Source organism: Phocoena phocoena, chromosome 2, assembly GCF_963924675.1.
Source record: "Phocoena phocoena chromosome 2, mPhoPho1.1, whole genome shotgun sequence".
Classification (NCBI taxonomy): Eukaryota; Metazoa; Chordata; class Mammalia; order Artiodactyla; family Phocoenidae; genus Phocoena; species Phocoena phocoena.
In genome coordinates, this window is record NC_089220.1 from 1,380,581 (window position 1) to 1,404,185 (window position 23,605).

General features: G+C 44.8%; 2 protein-coding genes across 2 annotated transcripts in view; one reads left to right on the forward strand and one right to left on the reverse strand.

The window, feature by feature from the left end:
* Positions 1-19,937, reverse strand: part of TDRD9 (tudor domain containing 9) — a 107,167-nt gene extending 87,230 nt beyond the window's left edge. Inside the window, 3 exon segments of the mRNA XM_065871485.1 lie at positions 3,968-4,074; positions 5,659-5,675; positions 19,752-19,937. Of these exon segments, the coding sequence (XP_065727557.1) occupies positions 3,968-4,074; positions 5,659-5,675; positions 19,752-19,937 (310 nt within the window).
* RD3L (RD3 like) lies at positions 10,272-11,238 on the forward strand. Its single transcript, XM_065871486.1, has 2 exons — positions 10,272-10,570; positions 10,941-11,238. Exons 1-2 carry the CDS (start codon positions 10,272-10,274, stop codon positions 11,236-11,238), a joined length of 597 nt encoding a protein of 198 aa, XP_065727558.1.
* Positions 19,938-23,605: the final 3,668 nt, after the last annotated feature.

Sequence of the window (23,605 nt, forward strand, 5' to 3'; positions counted from 1 at the left end):
AAATAACACCTGTATCACGCCAAAAGCAAACGTATTTTTTAATTATTATTACTTTTTAATTTATTATTTATTTATTTATTTTTATTTATTTTGGCTGCATTGGGTCTTTGTTGCAGTACATGGGCTTCTCACTGTGGTGGCTTCTCTTGTTGCAGAGCACAGGCTCTAGGCACACGGGCTTCAGTAGTTGTGGCATGCGGGCTCAGTAGTTGTGACTTGCGGGCTCCAGAGCGCAGGCTCAGTAGTTGCGGCTCACGGTCTTAGTTGCTACATGGCATGTGGGATCTTCCCAGACCAGGGCTCAAATCCATGTCCCCTGCTGGCAGGTGGATTCTTAACCACTGCACCACCAGGGAAGTCCCAGCAAAGGTATTTTGAATCAAAGTATTTTAAACTGGATATAACAAAATTTTCACGTTGAAACCTTGGGGCTGGACTGGAATTAGAGGTACCAGTGCAATCTCACAGTTTTAATGTAAACAGACAGAACAGGGATAGAAATAGCTGTGCATACACACACACACACACACACACACACACACACACGAGAACCTCATCTCCTTCCCATAGGCACTGCCGCACTTCAAAGCATGGAGCAGCACCTCCTGCTCCCTGCGGCCCCTCTCCTCCCTCACATCCCCATCCATGCATCACCTGGTCCTGTCCGGCCATCCCACAACCGGCTCCCCACTCCATGCCATCACCCCAGTCATCAGTCACCATCCAGTCTCACCTGGACTTCTCCTCATGTCCATGCTGGTCCCCACCAGTCCAGTCTCTCCAATATGACCAGAGTGGTCTTCTCAAAACACTGATCTCATCCCTCAACGTTCCCCCACCCACACACACTCATGCCAAGGTAAACCTAGAACTTTCAACAGCTTCCCCTTGCTCTGAGTATTAAGACTAAAATTCTTGGGCTTCCCTGGTGGCGCAGTGGTTGAGAGTCTGCCTGCCAATGCAGGAGACACGGGTTCGTGCCCCAGTCCGGGAAGATCCCACATGCCGCGGAGCGGCTGGGCCCATGAGCCATGGGTGCCGAGCCGCGTCCGGAGCCTGTGCTCCGCAACGGGAAAGGCCACAACAGTGAGAGGCCCGCGTACCGCAAAAACAAAAAAACAAACAAACAAACAAAAAAAAACTAAAATTCTTAAAACCTAAAATCTTAGTCATGGCCCCAGGCCCTGTCACCAGTTGTGCCTATATCTCATCCAGCCTCATCCGACACAACCACATTTGTCTTCTACTGCTCCTGTGACACGTGATCCCAACCTTAGTAGCTTAAAACAACACACATTTACAGTATTCTCTTACAGCTCTGAACGTCAGAAGTCCAAAAGCAGTCTGGGCTAAGATCCAGAGGTCTGCACAGCTGGTTCCTTCTGGAGGCTCTGTGGGGAAGAACCCATTCCCCACCTCTTCAGCTTCAAGAAGCCGCCTGCACTCCCTGGCTCACCGCCCCCTCCTTGTATCACTCCGGCTTCTGTCCTCACATCTACGACTGACTCTGCTTACAGCCCTGCGATTACACCAGACCCACCCCCAGTCCCTCCACCTCAAGCTCCTCAACTTAATCTGTAAAGTTCCTTTTACCATGTGATATAGCACAGTCACCACATGTTCTGAAGAGGAGGGTGAGGATCTCTGTGGAGGGCTATTATTCAGTCTCCAACTGACCCTGCCCACCCACACCCCAGGCTTTCTCCTATTACAGGCCCTCTGCATACATTTTCCCGTCCCCCTGATCCCCAAACTGTCTAGGTAACTTCTATAACTTCTATTAATTCTTCAGCTCCAAGCTCAATTGTTACCTTCCTGATACCCCAGCTAAAGGCAGAAACCCTTGTCCTAAGTCCCCAGAGAGTTTATCTTTCAGAGGATTTACCTCCAAAAGCATTTATTTGTGTAACTACATGATTAAATGATAATCTCTGTAAGAAGAGGGACCAGGTCTTTTTAACTTATATTCTCATTGCTTCACACAGTCCCTGGCACACACCTTGATAAACATTGGTCGTTGAGTCAATCCTCCAAGTGCAGTCAAAGCTATATGACTGCCTAGTGAAAAGCTCCAAATATATTAAGATGCCATGGACAGAGAAAGCAAATAGCAGTTTCAAATATGAATCCAAATCAAAAGTTACAAGAGCAGACACTTGCACTTGCAGGCACTCATTTGTCATCTAGCCACCTCCACACAGCGGCAATCCCTATGGCAGGCTGCAGGACCCACAGTGGTGTGCTCGGGGTTTGTATATGTGAGTGCAACAAGAAGAATCACATCATCAAGAGTCTTCTGAAAACTAACACACTTCCCCAAAAGGAAATATTAAATGACAGATGTCTTTCCACAATAACACACAGCTATTTCAGGCTTCTATCAAAGTCCACACACTCTCCTACACAGATAAAAATCACCAGGCCTCTGTTCACTGACATTTAAGAGACTTCTAAGGCTTCCCATAAATAAGCAACAATGCAATAAATGTTCTTACACATACTACGTTGTACTTTTCTTAGAATAAGTAAATATTGAATCAAAGGACACACTATCACTTTGAACTATCACTTCTGGTAATAATGTATTGGGTTGTTCACACAAATATTCCTCCTGAGGACAACTAAAGAGGCTAGACGAAATATACAAACATCATGTTTAAAAAACCGAAAGCTTGGCAAGAGAGAGAGGAAACACCAGGCCAAAGTCTATAATAAGGCAAGGACACAGAGAGGAAGACAAAGAACTCAAAGCTGCTTCTGCCTTAGGAGAAAGATGAACAATGAGAAATTAATCTGCATATAGTAGAGTGACCAAAAAAATGAAAAATACAAAACTGCATGAGAGAGTGGAGCATAGATAATGGCTCAGAATTTTCCAGAACTGATGAAAGATACCAATATTTTGTATTGTCAAGAAACCCAAATAAAGACCAAGAAGAATAAGGATTAGTATACTTTTATGTATGGACTATATTTCATAATTTTCAAAAAGGCTGGAAAATATTACTCTAACCCCAACTTCTGTCCCTAAGTCCGAGCATAAGTACACAGAGTAGAAAGAAAGGAGGCAGAACTTCCTGACTGAACTGGTAGGAAGTTTGTGACGGATAACCTTTTATAAAGCAAAAAAATCAAAAACTTACTTCTGTCATATGAATACAGTCTAACACTAATAAGACAATCAGCTCACTAAAAGAAAGTGCATACTCACAGAAAGTAACTAGCTTAACCTAAACTCTGAACAGCTATATCCTTGTATCTCCTCCTTAGGAGGAGGAGAGGTTAAGAAGGACCTTTACCTTTTATTGTATACATTTATGTACTATTTAAAAATTTGTTTTAATATGATTATTATTTTAAAAACTATAATAACTTTAATAACAATGAAATAATTTTATAATAATATAATATATTATTGTATTGTTATTATTAAAATTATAAAAACAATTTTAAGTAATTCTAATTAATAGTAAGGTCAGGGACCGTTATTAGTCTTCCAAAGGACAGACTATTTAGACACTGTACTTACGAGAGGAAAACATGAGCAGCTCACAACACATCATCACACACTCACAATTTATAATCTGTCATATACTGCTCCCCCCAAAATCCTGAATTAACAAGCAATATGGAGTCTTTATTGATCAAAATACACTTCTTAAAGACTTTTAAGAAGTTAATGTTTTAGGGCTTCCCTGGAGGCGCAGTGGTTGAGAGTCTGCCTGCTGATGCAGGGGACGTGGGTTCGTGCCCCGGTCTGGGAAGATCCCACATGCCACAGAGCGGCTGGGCCCGTGGGCCATGGCCGCGGAGCCTGCGCGTCCGGAGCCTGTGCTCCACAACGGGAGAGGCCACAACAGTGAGAGGCCCGCGTATCACAAAAAAAAAAAAAAAAAAAGAAGTTAATGTTTTAACATGTGAACAACTCACATATCATATTTTATGATATTTAAAGATACTCGTTTACCTGGCCCACTGGTTGAATGATCACTGCCATACATATCAAACTCTTGTGCTTCAAGTTTTCTGTATTTGTTAACATACTCCGTCTCTGAGCTCTTTTGGCTCAGTGGCCTGCAAAGAATATTAAAAGTTAGTACACCGTTTACAGAAAGCCAAGAAATTCCCACATGCTAGGAGAATTCTTGAAGTTACTTTTACATTAAGTCCTATAAAAAAAACCTGCAAATCGTCAATAAACAAATGAAAATACACTCAAATTCACAGTCAGTCACCAAATAGATGCAAATTAAAACAATGAGAAACCTTTTCCACCCTTTGAATTGGCAAGAAGTACAACTATGCTTGGGTTACGAGGAGAGGGAGGCAGATGGGTACAAGCGGTTACTCCGCAGAGCACTGTGACCTGTCCTATTAACCTCAGAACACATCTCCTGCCAGCTGACACTTCTTTCCTCGGTATCTTCCCCAAGGGCAGTATTCGCAGCACCTGTAGACAAGGAAGCACATGCAAAGACATGTATGGGAGCCGTAGGGGTTCAGAATGAGCCTCCCTAAAATGCGTCACTTTTGCATGAGGATTATTTTGAACTAAAGGCAGTCAAGACGCTACAGGTTCAGGAGAGCACAGAAGCAAAACATCCTCTGACATAAATCATAGCAATGTGTTTTCTTAGGTCAGTCTCCCAAGGCAATAGAAATAAAACCAAAAATAAACCAAGGGACCTAATCAAACTTACAACCTTTTGCACAGCAAAGGAAACCATAAAAAAAAAAAAAAAGACAACCTACAGAATGGGAGAAAATATTTGCAAATGATGCGACAGACAAGGGCTTAATTTCCAAACTATACAAATGGCTCACACAGCTCAGCATCAAAAAAAAACAACCCAATCAAAAAATGGGCAGAAGACCTGAGTAGACATTTCTCCACAGAAGACATCCAGGTGGCCAAGAGGCACATGAAAAGATGCTCAACATTGCTAATTATTAGAGAAATGCAAATCAAAAGTGCAATGAGGTATCACCTCACACTAGTCAGAATGGCCATCATCAAAAAATCTACAAATAATAAAATGCTGGAGAGGGTGTGGAGAAGAGAACCTTCCTACACTGTTGGTGGGAACGTAAAGTGGCTGTTTTCCAAAACGCAGCCACTATGGAGAACAGTATGGAGGCTCTTTAAAAAACTAAAAATAGAGCTACCATATGGTCCAGCAGGAAAGGGGACTCCAAATACTCAAAACGGGGGCAGTGCACACCTTACATTTTTCTTTTCTCCATTCTCTCACAAGCCAGGTGTGGCGGGAGCATCAAACTCCGAGGGAGGGAAACTCCCTCTACAAGAGGGTGCGGCCAACTCTCACTGCCTTTTTCCTTTCTCTGCCCTCCCACTGCTTGGCCTGGGAGACAGACATCACTGCAGGAAGTGCCTGGCAGAGCAGGGCAACAAAGCCCCTGTCTTCTGGCCAGAGGACCAGAAAAGGGAGGCCCTGGGCTGGGAAAGCACCAGGGAGATTGCAGACACCTGAGAACCTTTAGGAACTGCTGGGTGCACCCCTCGGCTGGCAGGCGTGCCCTGACCCCAAACAGCCCATCACAGACTTTGAGAACTGAGCTACAGGATGGCCACTAGATGGCACAGTGCAAGACAGATCCAGACAACCCTGCAAAGGCTCTGAAAACCAGAGGGACCACTGCCCAAAGGAAGCTGGCTGGAACTTGCAGCCTGAACACAGGTGGTCAGCTGCATTCCCCACAGGATTTAAGCAAGACCCAGAGTCCCATAATATAGTATAATATTCAAAATACCCAGGATACGCCACACAGTTACTGGGCGTACAAGGAATCAGGAAAATCTCCTGGGTGGAACAATGACTACTTACTTTGAATAATGATTATCCAATTTGGGGACCCCTACACCTCAAACCAATCTCAAATCAATTTCAAACCAACTCAACACCCAGGAGTACTTATTTTTTTAAGCCTAAAAAGCTGATCTTCTGTATGTTGTAACTTTGAAGTAAACAAGGGCTTAAACAAGAACACAAAAAAGGTAAAGACAAAAAAGGAAAAGTCAAAAAAGGAAAATATCAACAAACTGAACTAAACTATAACGTAAAACTTATGAACAACGTCTATAAAGGTTACAGAGCCAGAACAATGGTCTCTCTCGAGTGAACATTTGCGGCACAGAACGCAGACGCACGCTAAGAATTCTCTTATGTTAGTGAGACGCGGACGGCCCCACGGAGTAGCATTTCTAACATGGAAAAGTACATCTTAGTGTGTTTTAATTAGAGTACTTTAAAGAGGGAATACTACTGGGAAAAGGAATTTAACATCACAGCTTCTCAAATATTAACTGCATCTTTAATAGCCAAAAAGAACCAACCAATAATTCAGAACTCTGAATTCAGTAGCAAAGGAATTAAAAACAGAAAGATATCAGTCCTCTCACAATGAAAACTCTTCCTTTAATTGCAATCAAATGCTGCTGAGAACTGTATAAGGCCCCCTGACCATAAACATATACAAGTTGTATCTAAACAACCTGGCTCCTTAGCCTGCCCTTCGAGATTCCAAAATTTTGTCTTTTTAGCCTTAAGTACTTCCTTACACATCTTAAACTTCTACACACACACACACACACACACACACACACACACACACACAATGAATGATATGATCCTATCTCACTTCAAGTCATAAAATTTTTTGCTGTTCAGCTAAGAAGATAAAGCCTAGAAAACCATGACAAAGACCAAAAAGAAATTAACCTAACTGCGTCATAGTTTAAGCTTTATGTCTTCCACACAAAATAGCCTAATGAGGTTGCAATTCATTAGAAATAATTCATTTATTCAACTTACTAAAATGTGTGACGAATAAAATCCAACAATTAATCTGGTTATACTCCCAACAAACAGGAAGGATTAATGCAAAGGTACTTCCTTACCTTGATCTACAAATATTTCTGTTCTCTATCTACATGGTAGTAGGGGACTACTGTAATCAGAGAATGCCATTTGGGCATAACAATCTCCGGAGATAGGACAGAAAAAATAAAATGTATAATAATGCAAGTAGCACACACTAAGTACTAGGAAAACTGGCTTACCCAAGGAAGATCAAAGGAAAACGCACTGAATGTGAGCCGAGGCGTAAGGAAAGCTCCGTGAAGGCCAGACTTGAATCTCAAGAGCCAGCTAGGCGCTAACAGGCCAAGCTGAGGGGGCAGCTGGCCGCATGAGGCGCGTTGTGTGGCTTCCTCGCTGGTCTTTAAACCTCTGCTCAAAGGACAGCCCCTACCCAGAAAGGCCTTCCCTGACCTCCACAGTGAACTGGGGAGACCTCGAGTGTATCATGACCACTGCACTGGGTGATTTGGGTCCTCGGGTTCATCTTTCCACTAGAACACGGGCTCCATGAGGACAGAGAATAGGTCTGTCTGGTCCACTGGTGCATCCCCAGTCCCTAACCTGCATCTAGGACATGGCACAGTCAAAACTATCTGCTGAGCTAATGAGAGCTGCAAATAAGTGGAAGACAGACAGAACCTAGTTGTAAAGGACTATTAGTTTAACAGTAAAGAGAAATAAAACCGGAATTCAAAGGAACAGGGCGTGGGGGCCAAGGAAAAAATGTTTTTCCCTCAGACAGAAGAAAAAATTAGTTGGTATCGAAACTGAGCCCTGAAAAAAAGAGTTACAGTATAGGGACCTCCCTGGGGGAACAGTAGTTAAAAATCTGCCTGCCAGTGCAGGGGACACGGGTTCGATCCTTGGTCCGGGAAGATCTCACATGCGGCGGAGCAACTAAGCCCGTGCGCCACAACTAGTGAGCCCGTGCACCACAACTACTGACCCTGCACTCTAGAGCTTGTGAGCCACAACTACTGAGCCCGTGCACCACAACTACTGAGGCTGCGCACCACAACTACTGAACCCACGCACCACAACTACGGAGCCCGCACGCCACAACTGCTGAAGCCCACGCGCCCTAGAGCCTGCGTGCCGCGACTACTGAAGCCCGCAAGCCTAGAGCCCATGCTCCACAACAAGAGAAGCCACCGCAATGAGAAGCCCGCACACCACAATGAAGAGTAGCCCCCGCTCACCGCGACTAGAGAAATCTCTCGCGCAGCAACGAAGACCCAACGCAGGCAAAAATAAATAAATAAGAGAATTACAGTATAGGTACATGGAAAAGAAAAACGAGCAACTCAGAAAAGAGAGTCAGTGTGACCAAAGCTGAAGTGCCGGAGGGAGCACGGCCTGTGTGGGGCAGTCACGCTTGGCTGACACGACAGACAGACTCAGGTAGAGCAAGAGAGCAAGCCGGAGAAGAAGGGACAGGCAAGACTAAAGAGGGCCTAGAACAGAAAGTCGGTTTATGCTCCACATCCAATACATTTTTGATATTTTTGTTACCATTTCAGAGGCAAAAAATTTAAAAATTAAAGCAATGACAACGAGTCTATTCAAAGGGAGAAGCAGCCTGACTCATCGTAACTATAGTAGAAAATCAGATAGGACAGTTCTGTCATGATAAACTTTACTCCCTTCCCTTTCACAGTACTATACGCAATGTAATATGAAAACCTTCTAGTTACAGATAATGAATCCTGACATCTGGGTTTTTCTAACATATAAGTAACAGGAGCTGGAGGATGACCACACACATCACTCTTTATCATGCATGACATGCAGGTCTGATGTAAACGAGGTCTATTCTTCACAGTTCATTTGAAGGAAAAAGCAACAGAAGAAACAAATATTATAAAAGGAAAAGCCACTACACAGTCATTTAACACAGAACTACAGAGTAACGAACCTGTCCATGCTTAAACCAAAGACACAAACCTCTCTGGAATAGAAAACTAGCACAATAAAGACCAATTACACATCAGTACTCGCCCAAACTGTGAGTATAAGTTTCACTTTCAGCTCCAAAAGAAAACACGAAAACGATTTTCTATAATGAACTATAAGATTTTGTTGTGAACTTGATATGTTGTCATGTCTCAATTTTTTTCCTGACCTTAATCTATTATTGTCTTATCACCATGTTTTTAGAGATTATAAAGTATATTTTAAAGTTATCTACTTATGTGTATATAATGTCCTCGAGCATTACAACTTGTTTAAATATACAAATTTAAATACTATTTAGAAAAACAAAATGTGTACAGAATATAACATTTACTAAATATTTCACACGACTGATATCAGCATTCTTTGCCTACTTTGCTCAATTGTAACGAGGTTTCTCAGAATGTATATTGTGCAAATAGTCAAGTCTGATCTATTTTTCCTGCTTTCATTAGAGGGGACAGTGACCTGGCTTCTAAACCGCCTGAAAGTTAAGCTGAAGAATAAAAGCAACATGGTTATTTTTAGAGCTCTACAGGCATAAAAATACAGCACTAAACTGTGACCCGCAGCTATGCACAGCAAAGCATCACATCGTGCGACAGTCTTCACTTGAGCTGGCAGCGCATCTGTGGTGCTTCAGACGACCTTTCTTCGCTTCTTTATCAAAGATACGTCTAAATGCATTTAGGACCAGAATCTGTAGCTACCGGCATCTCTTTCAAATACACTGAGCTACATTCAAAAGGCAAACCATTATATAATTTGTAAAGATTAAATAGTAAGTTATTTTTGTCATTTCTTTTAGCTTACTTACAAGGTGAACTAATGAGCATTCTCTCCAAATGAAGACATCACAACCTCATTCCTAACACAGAAGGTTAGTTATTTCAAATACAGTTTCAGTGGGTAAAGGAGGAGAACCGTTCTTTCAACAGGGGACACATCCAGGAGAAGGAGATATGTCTGAGTGAAGCACAGCTTCATCAGCAATTCAAGTAAGCTCTTCGGCAACATCACCACATCGGATCCGTCAACTTCACAGGTAATCTTTAAACCTTTTCTGTACAAAACATAAGTCAAAAGTATGTCTGCAGATAGCACTTTCCTATATGTTGATATTTTAAAGCCTCCTAAGAACTTTTAATAGCAAGTGTTAGTGGTATTTTCAGAAAATTGTTCAGTCTGTAGATTATCTGACTGCATTTCATTTCTCCTTGGCTACATAAAAGTATTTTCAAAGCCTGGTTTTTGGCACTGACCTAGTTAGAAATTAAGACTTTAATCCATTCTAATCTTATTCTGAGCCGTATATCTAACCAGTGAAAAATTCATGCACTTTTCTGGCAAAGTTACTGTAAAGAAACAAATATTTGCTCATCAGAACCATAATATTTTATGCAAATAAACAAGTGAGAATATTTCCATAGGCTAAAAATGCCACTTTTTGGCTGGATGAAATGGCCAAAACTCAATTCCTACAAATCCACACGCTACCCTGACTCAGAAGTAGTGACAAAGACTCTGCTTCGGGAATTAAAATGGCATCTAAAGGAACGAGAGAGATTAATACAAGAGATCGAAAATGAGCAAAAAGTGAAAAGAACAGGTGTGGATTACAATTGTCTGAGAAACTATCAGAATCCCCACGCAACCATCCCAGCTACTGAACAAAGACAACTTGAAGTTCTTTGCTCACAGGTTCAACCTTGTCAAACTGGAGCTATTCTCAGCAGGTAAAAATACTACGTTCCCTTCTTGTGATATTTGCCGTCAAGTCTAAGCTCCTCATATCTTTAGATTGGAAATCGTATTATATCATATAAATTTTTTAATCATGTGTATCAACTACCCAGCAACCAAAATCCCTAAGGATGGGCCGGAAAAAAAAAAAAAAAAAACACTGTTGATATTTCACTGGCTAGGAAATGTTTTAAAGTCTCTTGAAATTTCTTTACTAGAAGTATAATTTTAAAGCAATGTACAGTTTACTCAAAAGGTGGGCGACTGCTATATGGTTACATTATCTAAGCTGAATTTCGGAGACAAAGGGGTACGACAAAAGAGATTTTCTGAATTGAATACTGATAACTGCTTTGCCTCTAGATTTCGAGAAGTTCTGGCAGAAAATGATGTACTGCCGTGGGAAATTGTCTACATCTTCAAGCAAGTTCTGAAGGACTTCTTAAGTAGTACTGACAAAGGCAGTCAGCAAGAAGGCGTGGAGGAGTCACAGAGCGCAGCCTGTCCTGTTCGCTCCGTGATCCCAGGAGAAAGCTCCAAGAGTCCAGACAAGGATGAAATACCCACTATTTCAAGTTACGTAGACAAAAACACAAAGAACAGGTTCCCAACATTCTCACATACGATATGGAACCTACCATATTATTACCCATCAAGTTAAATTACTTGTAAACAGAGGAGTTTTTGACAGTCTTAGTATCAGAACCCTTAATATTAAGAAAAAGAGAAAGTGATGTGACTTAATGCTACTCTTCGTCGCAAGATCATAAGTTAAAATTCCTGTCGATGTAGCCTATGTTTTAAATAGTGTTCCTTTTTTAACCACTCTAAAAATGCAATGTTTTCATTGAACAGTATGCTTTTAACTAAAATGTTTCCTAAATATTTTCAAAAAATGTTTGAAGTATTTTCTTATACCTCAAACACATCCCAACAGGAACTAAGGCATTTTATTTTGAAATCTGAAATATGAAATTTGTATGAAAGTACCAAGCATGAAATTCGATAAATTAACTTTGACATTAACCTTGCTTTTATTCTAAAAAGAACTATGTATAGAATAAAATAAATGATTGATGTGAATCTTATCTTTACAATACAACAATGAATCAGTCATTCTCTGCGGGGGAGGGGGAAGACGGCAGTGAGGGAAAAAATAATGTGCAGTTTGAAAACAAAGCAGTACCTCATCCCAACACTGAGATTCGTTTTTAATCTCAACCAGCATTAAGGAAAAGTATTTAAAAGAACAGCTCTATATTACATGAGCAAAAAAGAAATGGACTAGTTTAACACTAGTAACAGCTACTCAAAGAAAAACAGTCAATGCCAATCTATAATCTAAACCAATATTATGTTCATTTAAAATAGCAGAATATTTAACATACAAAATTCAACCTCTCAGAATTTCATTAAAGTAGGGAACTATTCATTAGATTTATTTCTATGATTAAGTGCTAGAATCTATACCATTCTTAAAAGAAAATCCAAGGAACCTAATGTCCATAACTTGATATTTGGAGATTTATTCGAGTGAGTTTTTTTCCATTAAAAAGAAAAAAAAGGGGCTTCCCTAGTGGTGCAGTGGTTGAGAGTCCACCTGCCGATGCAGGGGACACAGGTTCGTGCACCTACTTGAAAGTAGGTGATGTTATTCCCATCTGACAGATGAGCAAACAGCCTCACACCTGTTCGATGCCTTTGCCCAATATCACAAGAGATACTGAATGGCAGGGCTAGGATTCACATCAGCCTGGCAGGCCCCTACACCACCTCCAGCCCCAACTTACGTCTGAGCTCCAAATGCATACAGGCAATTGCCTACATGACACCTCCTCTGGGAGACCTACAGGCAACTTAAATCAACATGCTCAAAACCAAATCATAGAGGTTTGTTTCCTAAAAGGATAAACAAAATTCAAGAAAGGAACAGAGGAATCAAAACAACACACTTTACACAAACTAAAAGCATAACTCTTCGAACACCTCAACTAGTGTTTTCCAGTCATTTCTCAGGAAATGACAACCCTACCTATCCATCCAATTCTACAAGCCAGAAATCTCAGAATCATTCTGGCCCCCCCACAATGGTGGAGGACCCCAAAACACATCACCAACAGCAAGACTTGGGGCAAGTGATAAGTGCTTTAGAGGAGGAGAAAAAGTTCACAAAGACTAGAGAGACTGACAAAGAAGGTGGGGGAGGACTTCTGTAGCTATGGAGGTCACAGGAGACTTCTTGAAGGAGCAGAGCCCCGAATGATGAAAGGAGCCTGTCATGGGAAGAAACAGGGCAGGAATGGAAGAGGGCAGGCACTCCAGGCACAAGACAGACAGGTGTGGAAGCCCCAGTGTGGAAAGGAGTGTGGTGTCTTCAAGACATAGAAAAATGCCAATGTGTCCAGAATGCAGTGAAAGACAGCAGGAGGTGAGTCAGGTGCCAGATGGAGGAACACTCGGTAAGCCACGATCAGAGTCTACATCTTGTTCTAATAGCCATCTACCCCACAGAAAGTCGCACATGTGCTCCTCAAACCTTACGTGTGAATGTTTACTCAAGGATTCCTTCATTCAGGGATTCCCTCAGGGTGGTGCAGTGGTTGAGAGTCCGCCTGCCGATGCAGTGGACGCAGGTTCATGCCCCAGTCCGGGAGGATCCCACATGCCGCGGAGCGGCTGGGCCCGTGAGCCATGGCCGCTGAGCCTGCGCGTCCGGAGCCTGTGCTCCGCAATGGGAGAGGCCACAACAGTGAGAGGCCCGCGTACCGCAAAAAAACAAACAAACAAGGATTCCTTCATTCAAGAAATATCAATGGGCATCCACCTCACGCCAGGTATTCTTCTAGGTGCTAAAATAAATTATTGGGGGCAAAGACAGGAAGCCAGGAGACCAAAAATAGAAGGCTTTTGTAATAATCCAGGCAAGAGATGATGGTGGTTTATTTAGACCAGGGTGGTGATCGTATACACAGTGAGACACTCTTATTCTAGAAATACTTTACGGGACAGTTGCCAGGATATGCTAATTTTTATTGGACTGATTGTATACATACACACACACACACACACACTCTCACTCACGCACACCCCTACCCTCCAGCTCTGGTCAGAGGAATAACTCAGATTTCAGGATTCACTCAAGGTAGGAGCAAATGAGGAAGCAACTCTCATCATTTCTAGAATAAGGACCAAGCACATTGTAAGCAATCAATAACTGGGACCTACGAAGGCAGTTCCTTCATCCAAACAGACATCTGAGTTCCTACTATATGCCAGGTACTGTGCTAAGAGGTGGAGATTCAGTGAAAATCTGCACCCTCAAGAAGTTCTTATGTGGGGAAAACAACGCATAAAATAATTCCTTGGGGCTTCCCTGGTGGCACAGCAGTTAAGAATCTGCCTGCCAGTGCAGGGGACACAGGTTCAAGCCCTGGTCCAGGAAGATCCCACATGCTGCGGAGCAACTAAGCCTGTGTGCCACAACTACTGAGCCCGTGCACCACAACTACTGAAGCCTGCACACCTAGAGCCTGTGCTCCACAACAAGAAGCCACCGCAATGAGAAGCCCGCACACCGCAATGAAGAGCAGCCCCCGCTCGCCGCAACTAGAGGAAGCCCACGTGCAGCAACGAAGACCCAACGCAGCCAAAAAATAAAAAGTAAAAATAAATAAATTAAATAGATAAATAAATAATTCCTTCAAAGTACTAAGAGATGCACATACAGGGCACTAAGCAAGCAGTTGTTTAAAACAGGCTCGCTCGCTTGGTTTTCCTCGGACCCTGCTAGTGGTTCCTTCTCGGTCTCCTTTGCACATTTTTTCTCACCAGCCTCTAAACATTCAGGTGCTCCAGGCCTGGGTCCTTAGACCTCCCCTCCCTCTGCACTCACCCACCAGGCCCCATCACCCAGAGCCTGGGTGGTCTCGTCTCACTGGCCTCAAAGCCTTAAACTCCACACATCTAGCTCCACAACCAGACTTCTTTCCTCGATTCATGCACTTATTGTTATCTAACAGGATTTTCAGAGTTACCATGTTCAAAATCAAACACCTCGTATTCCCCCAGAACCAGCTCTTCCTGCGGTCTGGCCTTTCTCAGTGGATGGCAACACCTTCCAAATGCTCAGCCAGAAACCTTGGTGTCACCCGTGACTGCTTCCCCATTCCTATTCTATACCTGATCCAGCTACAAAGTTCCCGCCTCTTAGTAATATACCCTGAATTCCACCATCACTTACCACCTCCACTGCTACTGTCCTGGTCTAAACCACCGCCCCCTCTCTTGCTTGGATGATGTATTAGTAAGGGTTCTCCAAAGAAACAGAACCAACAGGACATCTGTATATACAGAGATTAGTTTTAAGGTATTAGCTTACACAATTGTAGAGGTGCAAGTCCAAAATGTGCTGGAGACCCAGGTCAGTTGCAGTCTGGGTCTAAAGGGAGTTTGTTGGCAGAATTCCTTCTTGCTCAGGGGAGATCAGTCTTTGTTCTATTCAGGCCATAAACTGATTGCATGAGGCTCACCCACATTATGGAGGTTAACCTGCTTTACTCAAAATCCGCCTATTTAAATGTTAATTCTATCCAAAAAATATCTTCACTGAAAGACCCAGAGCAATGTTTGACCAAATATCTGGGCACCATGGTGCAACCAAGTTTACACATAAAGTTGACACCTGACCTCCCTGTTTCTGCCCTAGGCCCCCTTCATTCATTCAACTGGCAGTGACCCTGTCAGAGCGGAGACCACACGTGGCAGCTATGCCCAAAATCTCCAAGCGCCCTCCAGTGGGCTCCCCGATGCCAAAGATGAAGCAGGAGACTGAACAAGGAACTCTTGACCTGGCACCCTGCTGCCTCTCTGACTTCATGTCCTCCCTCCCTCTCAATCCCTCTACTCCAGCTGCACGTGGTAGATACAGAATAGACACTCAAATAGTTTTTCAATTGACGGGAAAATTACCTAATAGACTAAATCTGTTAAACAGACAAAGGTTTTTAAAAAACATGGACTTTTGTGGGTGAACAGAAAACAGAACTCCTTGGAGGGTAACACAAGCAAATACTACCATCTAGGGAAGGCCTAAATACTGAAAGACAAGGCAAAAAGGAAAAAGTCACATGCTTTGGAGTCAAATACACCCATTGTACAACATAACAGATCCATGGGCTGGGATAAGTTTCTCAACTTACCTGATCCTTGACTTCCTCAGCTATAAGATGGACCTTGCCTCGTCTGTCAGGAGGAGTGAGATCGCTTGTACTGCCTGCGTCACCTGACACAGTGCCCAACGCAGTAGGCATTCAGCTTACAGAAAGGCATTTCAAGAAGGAAACGTGAAATTAACAAAAAAGGAAACTGGGTAACAGCATCACCAGATGCTTCTGAAAAGCGATTTGAAAGCTTTCTGTAGTGGAGTTTCTCTGTGACAAAGTACATTTTAAGGTACTGGAGAGTCAAAGAGGTCAAAGCGAGAATTAAGCAAGACGGTCATGAGCCCAGGAGTTCGCATGAGTTAGGAAGACAGAGGGAAGTCCACACACAAAGAAAGCAACACTGGGCAGAAGGGCAACGGGATTGCAGCGAGGCTGCCAGCCGCAATCTGAGGACCATGCCCTGCATTCCAAAGGAAAGCTGGCACAGACAACCCTGGAGGAAAACACAATGGCCTAACACAGCCACTAAGTTTCTTTTTCATATGCCAAGGTGAAGAAACAGGAATGTAAAAATAAAAGAAAGCATACTCCAGGACTTCCCTGGTGGTGCAGTGATTAAGAATCTGCCTTCCAACGCAGGGCACACGGGTTCAATCCCTGGTCGGGAAACTAAGATCCCACATGCTGCAGGGCAATGAAACCCACGCACCACAACTAGAGAGAAGCCTGCAACGAAGACCCAGCACAGCCAAAAGAAAAAGAAAAAAGGGAAAGCATACCCCACAATCAGCACAAAGGAGCAAAAATACAATAACATGTGGAAAACAAGACAGGAAGAAATTCATAGGATCACTGAATATATCATTTGCAAACCATTCAACTACCCCTACTCACTTTACCACCCATCCCAACTCCTGGTCCCGGTTCACTTCTCACCACAGGAACTCAAGCAGGGCTTTCTTTCAGAAAGAAACTCACATTGTGACTCTGTACTCACCACACAGACACAGGTCCATCTCACAGAGCAATTCTTATTTGAACTACCATGATACAGTCTGGTATTTTCTATTGCTCATTAAGCTGATTTAACAGCACCCACAGACTGGACTCCGGGGACTCAATGCAAGCTAATCGTCCCACCTGAGTGACTGTTCCTCTCAAATACCTTTTCATTATGCGATACCCTATACCTATAAAGCCTGCCTTCCCCTACATCGAATGTTTTCTCACCAACATCAAAACTCTCCTTCAGGGCTTCCCTGGTGGCACAGTAGTTAAGAATCCGCCCGCCAATGCAGGGGATACAGGTTCGAGCCCTGGGCCAGGAAGATCCCACATGCCGCAGAGCAACTAAGCCCGCTGCGCCACAACTCCTGAGCCTGCGCTCTAGAGCCCGCGAGCCACAACTACTGAGCCCACGTGCCACAACTACTGAAGCCCGCGCACCTAGAGCCCATGCTCCGCAACAAGAGAAGCCACCACGATGAGAAGCCCGCACACCGCGATGAAGAGCAGCCCCCACTCGTTGCAACTAGAGCAGCCCACATGTAGCAATGAGGACCCAACGCAGCCAAAAATAAATAAATTAAATAAATAAATTTATTTTTTAAAAAACTCTCCTTCACTGGGAAGACATCATTCAACAAGCCTCTGAGCAGCCGTTGTCTGCCAGGCACTGTAGCTGCAACAGCTTCATGGTCAGCTCATCTAAGTCTGAATCCCAGCTCTACCACTGTATTAGTTTCCTGCTGCTGCCGCAAGTCACCACAAGTTCAGCAGATTAAAACAACACAAATTCATTATCTCTCAGTTTCTGTAAATCACAAGTCCAGGTGGACCCAACTGGGTCCTCTGTCTAGGGTCCCACAAGGCCAAAATCAAGGTGTTGGCAGGGCTGCATTCCCTAAGCTGGAGGCTCATTCAGGTCGTTGGCCAAATTCAGTTCCTTGAAGTTGTAGAACCGAGGTCCCCATTTCCTTGCTGGCTGTCAGCCAGGATCCAGTCTTTGCTCTTAGCTGCCCACATTCCTTCTCAAGCTTTCCATGTGGCCCCTCTAACAATGACCAGTCAAGTCCCTTTCAAGTTTCAAATCCCTGACTCTACCCAGAAAAGGTCTCTGCTTTTAAGAGCTCATTTGATTAGATAATCCAGGTAATCTCCCTATTTCAGGATCTGTAACCTTAATTACCTCTGCAAAATCCCTTTTGCCACGTTATATAAAATGCTCACAGGTTCCAGTGGATATCTTTTAGGGGTGGGGGAGGAAGTCATTCTACCTACCTTGACCATTTATTCCTGGAAACCAGGCAAGTCACTTTACCACCCAAGTGTGTTTCCTAATCTATAAAATCAAGGTAATGCCAGTAACCTCAAGGGGTTGTTTTGAGGATTAAATAATATAGCTATATTTAACTGAGTGCCTACAATTTGCTAGAGACTCTGGCATTAGATGAGCATTAAGGGTCCAGGAAGTTAAAAGGACATTTAAATCCATGCTTGTCGTTTCTGACAAGGTCAATAATAGCTTACTTCAGTACCACAGTGAGTCATTTAAAAGCAATACTGTTCTGCCCATTAAGTACGGAGCAAGCAGGGGAGTGGGGGCAGGGGGCGGATCTAAGGGATCATTCGCCAGAGTAATTAAAGGAAACAAATTGTGTGAAAACGTAAACAAAACAGCCACTCTAAAGCTGTACCAGAGTCTCTCTGTCCCCTCCCTGCCTCCAAGAAACAAATTTACCTACGATCCCAAGTTGCACTTGACTTTACAAAGGCTCGAAACAACCCATGAGACCTTGGCTCAGACTCTTGAGTCCATCCACTAGACCAAATGGGGGTGAAGGCTGGGGGCAATGCACAATGGTAACTTAAAAAAAATTAAAATCAAAACCACCCTCTCAATGGTAAAGGGTGTTGAACTCGGGGGGAAGAGGCCAAGCAGTGATGCAGATACCCCAAGCAGGGGATACTTCCACACTGACCTTCTTTAAAGAGGGAGCAGGTGTTTCTACTCACCAGGTCTAGGTCTCCTACAAATATAGGCATCCTCTTGCCTTATTTCCACTAAAATGATGTGAACAGATTAACTGACAGCACCCAAGTCAAGGAATAATGGGAGGAGAAGCACTAATAAAACTGAACAAAGATCCAGCATTAGTGCTCCTTGGTATTTACCCAAATGCACTGAAACTTCTGAGCCCACAAAAACCTGCACAAGAATGTTTACAGCAGCTTTATTTATAACTGCCAAAACTTGGAAGCCACCGAGATATTCTTCAGTGGTGATCGGGCCGTGGTGCATCCAGACAATGGAATATTATTCAGCACTAAAAAGAAACGAGCTACCAAGCCCAAAAAGACATGGAGGAGGGCTTCCCTGGTGGCGCATTGGTTGAGAGTCCGCCTGCCGATGCAGGGGACACGGGTTCGTGTCCCGGTTCGGGAGGGTCCCACGTGCCGCGGAGCGGCTGGGCCCGTGAGCCATGGCCACTGGGCCCGCGCGTCCGGAGCCTGTGCTCCGCGGCAGGAGGGGCCGCAGCAGTGAGAGGCCCGCGTACAACAACAACAACAAAAAAAAGAATGAACCCTCGTCTTATCGACTGATTTAGTTAATAATAATAAACATACCACAGTAAAGCTAGATGCTGACAATGAGAGAAACTGTTCGGGGAGCAGGAGGTACATGGGGCTCTACTTTCTGTTCAATTTCTCCATAAACTTAAATTGCTCTAAAAAGTAAATAAATAAAGCCTACCGATAAAAAGTTTTTAAACTGAACCAAACTCTGGAGCGGCTCCACTTCTGGGAGGGAGAAGTTAACCTGGCCCAAGCCACGGGGTGGGGCTTGCTTGGCGGCCAGCTCACTCTGGGACGGCCAAACATCTCACCAGAGCGGCCGAGGCCAGCGACAGGCTCATGCGGGGTCGGGGAGGCCTAGGTCCTCGTTGCCCAGGCCCGCACCTGCGCCCGCCCCCGTCTCTCCCCCCCAGCCTCCTTACCTCCCGGGCGGCACCAGCCTGGCCTGGGCCTGGGCCTGGGCCGGAGCCGGGGCCTCATGGCCCACTTCCCTGCGCTGCGCCTCATCCCGGGCCACCTCGGCCGGGAGGGCGGGCGGCGAGCCCAGCAGCTCCACATTAGTCACCATCTTGCCGATGGTGAACCAGTCATTGATCTGGTCGAGGGTGAGCTTGCGCAACATGCTCACAGGCCGGCGTCCGCGCCTCTTCAACCTCGGGTCAGAGAAGCGGGAACACGTCGCACGACCATGCAGCGCCCGCACGACGCAGCGCCCGCACGACGCAGCGTCGGCAGGCCCGCGGCCCCGCCCCGCCGCAAGCCCTCCAATCAGAGCGCCCCACACGCGCCCCGCGCCCCACGCGCCACCCTGACCTTGTGCCACCGGCCCCGCCCCGCCCCGCTGCGCCGTGTGAAGCCTGCCGGGAGCGCTTGCCCGTCAGCGACGCCGAAGTCCGGCCGTTGGGGGTCGGCCGCCAGGTACCGAAGTTGGCAAAACGAGTCCCTCAGGGCCCCTCGGCCGTCTGGGGGCGCGGCCCAGCATCAGCGAACCCGGGATGTGCAAGAACAAGGCCTCCAGTCTCTCTCCAATCTCCCGCTTTGAGGGCTACTCCAGCTGAGGCTTGGTGGGCGCTCTGGGCCAACACGGGACAGACGTTTATTGAGCACCAGCTGTGCGCCTGGCCCAGTGCAGGGTCGTGGTAATAGACCTCAGCATGGAGAAGATGGAAGGCAAACCAGAGCCTGCTAACCTGGGACACCTTGCACCTAATTTGGGGAAGGGAGCAAGGAAATCGGGGAAGGCTTCTTGGAGAAAATGACACCTAAGTGGAAACCTGCAGAAGAACCAGGAACAAGCTCGGCGAAAGAGGACTCGGAGGGGGAGGTAGTCCGCTGATGAAGGCCTAAAGGCAGGTGGCCCTGCTGGCTGAATTGAGGATCTGGAAGAAGTTCAGTGGGGCGAGATCTTGACTAAACTGAGTTCATCTTCCTTCCTTCCTTCCTTCCTAAATCCACGTCTCAGGGGTGGTGTCCTCCCCACAGCTAGACAGAAACAGGTGGTGAGAGGTTCGCATTTGGAGGTCATCAGCAAACGGATGGTGGTTAAAACCACCCTGGGAGCAGCTGACATGGTCCAGGGCAGAGCGAGTGAAGGTAGACAGAAATTAGGAAGCAGCCTGAAAGAAGGGTCAGAGAGGAAAAATCCAGTAAAGATATACAAAGGAAGAAAGGCAACAGGGAGAATCAGAAGAGTGACGTTACTGCCTGCCCACCTTCACACCGTCAGTGCCCAGTGCAGTGTCTGGCACAGTGCGGGCTCAGAGGAAAGAGCCCTGTGAAGAAATAGGTGGGAGGCATCCAGAGCATGGCACTGGTCAACAGCGTGAGGGCCAATCAGTTAAACACTGGAAAATGCCCAAAGAGTGGCAGATAGGAGGTCAGCCTGACAACAGTGCAGAGAGAAGTCAGACTAGGCCGGGTTGAGCTACTGGTTTCTTACAAAAAACAAACCCAGTATGGTACTGAGCTAGAAGTCCCAGGCCCTGTCTTGGCCACACCACTGATGTATTACGAGTCCTGGGCCTCGTATTTTGACTGTTCCAAATAGTGCAGGCTTCAAAAGTCCCCCTCACATGCACATTTTTTGGCAAGGAAAAAAGAACATATTTTTCAATAAGTAAAAAAATGTGATCATAAAGTCATTTAGACTCTCAGTATGTCATTCAGCATTGGTTGGAAAATACTGCAACTTCATCCATTTTGTGAAGGCTAGCACATGTTCTGAATTTCACAAGATAGGCCAAAGCCACTTCAAACGTCTCTGCAAGTCCCACTGTGTTTCCTAGCGCGTTACTGTTCCCACACGACCTTCCTCTGTTGATGTTACAGTGAGTGCTTCTAAGTGGAAGTGGCTCTTTTTCTGAAGAAAGTGCCTTTCACGCAGATGTTTTCTGAAGGGCTTTTTCTGTTCTTTGATCCTTTTGGCTTACTACCTCCTTCGGTCCTCCTGAGGTTTGAGTTTTTAACTGCAGTTGAAGGACACCGTCTTGATGCTTCTTCAGTTTCGAAATGCGTTGTCATTTAACTGCCACTTTCCAGACGAAACACTGGTTGACGTTCGGTGTCGTGACAGAGTAAATGGCTTCGAGCCCCTTCATTTCATGAGTGGTTCTTGGTGCTCTTTAGTCATCTGGCCCAGCTCATCTGGCATTCCTGCCCAAAGTCCACAGTTAAAAAGAGGCAGCTTCATAGTTCCGTATAGGCATGTAGACATCTAGGCTAGAGCAAAGGGGAAGGCCACGGAGCGGGCCTTGGTGGAGGTTTCACATATTTGCATCCCCAGGGCAGTTGGAGCTGCAGGCCCAAAGGGAAAACAGCTGAGAGCAATTCCAAGTGATGTTGATGCTCTGAAGTGGGAGGAGCTTTGCCCAAAATACCTTCATATCTTCAGTGACCTTCCCAGCCACAAAATACAGCATTTTGCATTTTGAATTAATCTGCTGGGATGACCCTTTCTTTAAACATTATTTTCTTTGAACATTTGTTTTTCATGGGCTACGCTGGATTAACAACTGAGGATGTTAAAATTCTGCTGCTCTCAAGTCGAGTTTGAAGTTTAAAAGGTTTGTCTTGAAATAGCTTTACAGTGCTGATGCTCTTCCTTAGGTTCTTCCTAAGTGCTTATTGTCCTCTGTGGTTTTCTAGCTCATTATAAGTCTAAAACATTCTTTTTCTAAGACAGTGTTTCTCAAACCTTGTCCTTGTCTCAGGACCCACTTACATGCTTAAAAATTGTTGAAGAGGGCTTCCCTGGTGGCGCAGTGGTTGAGAGTCCGCCTGCCGATGCAGGGGACGTGGGTTCGTGCCCCGGTCCGGGAAGATCCCACATGCCATGGAGCGGCTGGGCCCGTGAGCCATGGCTGCTGAGCCTGCGTGTCCGGAGCCTGTGCTCCACAACGGGAGAGTGCCACAACAGTGAGAGGCCCGCGTACCGCAAAAAAAAAAAAAAAAATTGTTGAAGAAAAAAATTGTTGAAGATCCTACAGAGCTTTTGTTTACGTGGGTTCTATCTGCTTTATTTAGGGATTACAACTGAGAAATGTTTTATTTACTTCTTAAATTCATTTTAAAATGATGATAATAAAACCAGTTGATGTTAAAGGGAATCATTATGAAAAGTCACTATATTTACCCCCAAATTTTTGTGTTTGAGAAGAGTAAAAGACGCTTACATTTTCACAGACCTCTTAATGTCTGCCATAATGGAAGATAGCTGGATTCTCCTGTTTTTGTACTTATTCTGTTGTGGCATCACAAGCCACACAGCCTCTGGAAAACTCCACCATACACTTGTGAGAGAATTCTAGTGAAAAAGACAAGTAACATCTTACCATTATTACAAACAATAGTTTCGGCCCTCGGGGGCCTTGGGTACCCCGAGACCACACTTTGAGCATCACTACCCTAAGTTTTCCAAGTGTTGCATGCAGCTTCATTTGATCCTAAGCTCCCTTCACTTCGAAGCAGGACCAAGTCTGTTGCTCTTCCTTTCACCCTCCCCATCCTTCCTTCTGAGCTCACTTTCCTTCTGCCTGAATAATGAACATTGAATTTTTTTTTTAATCTGCAGACCTACTGGTGATCATTCCCTCAGTCTTAGTTGGCCCAAAATGTCATTTCGCCTTCTGTTCTGAATGCTAATTTCCTCACGCATGGAATTCTAGATTGGCAGTTATACTAAGACACCAGTTACACCTATGATAGACTTTCTTGCTGTTCCTTTCTCTTTTGTCTGTGTTCCTGAATGGTTTCTTCTAACCCAGCCTCCAATTCAGTAATTCTTCAACTGTC

Coding starts and splice junctions, on each gene's coding strand:
- RD3L (XM_065871486.1), top strand. CDS start 10,272: ATGCCACTTTTTGGCTGGATGAAATGGCCAAAACTCAATTCCTACAAA. Junction 10,571..10,940: donor ACTGGAGCTATTCTCAGCAG/GTAAAAATACTA, acceptor CTTTGCCTCTAG/ATTTCGAGAAGTTCTGGCAG.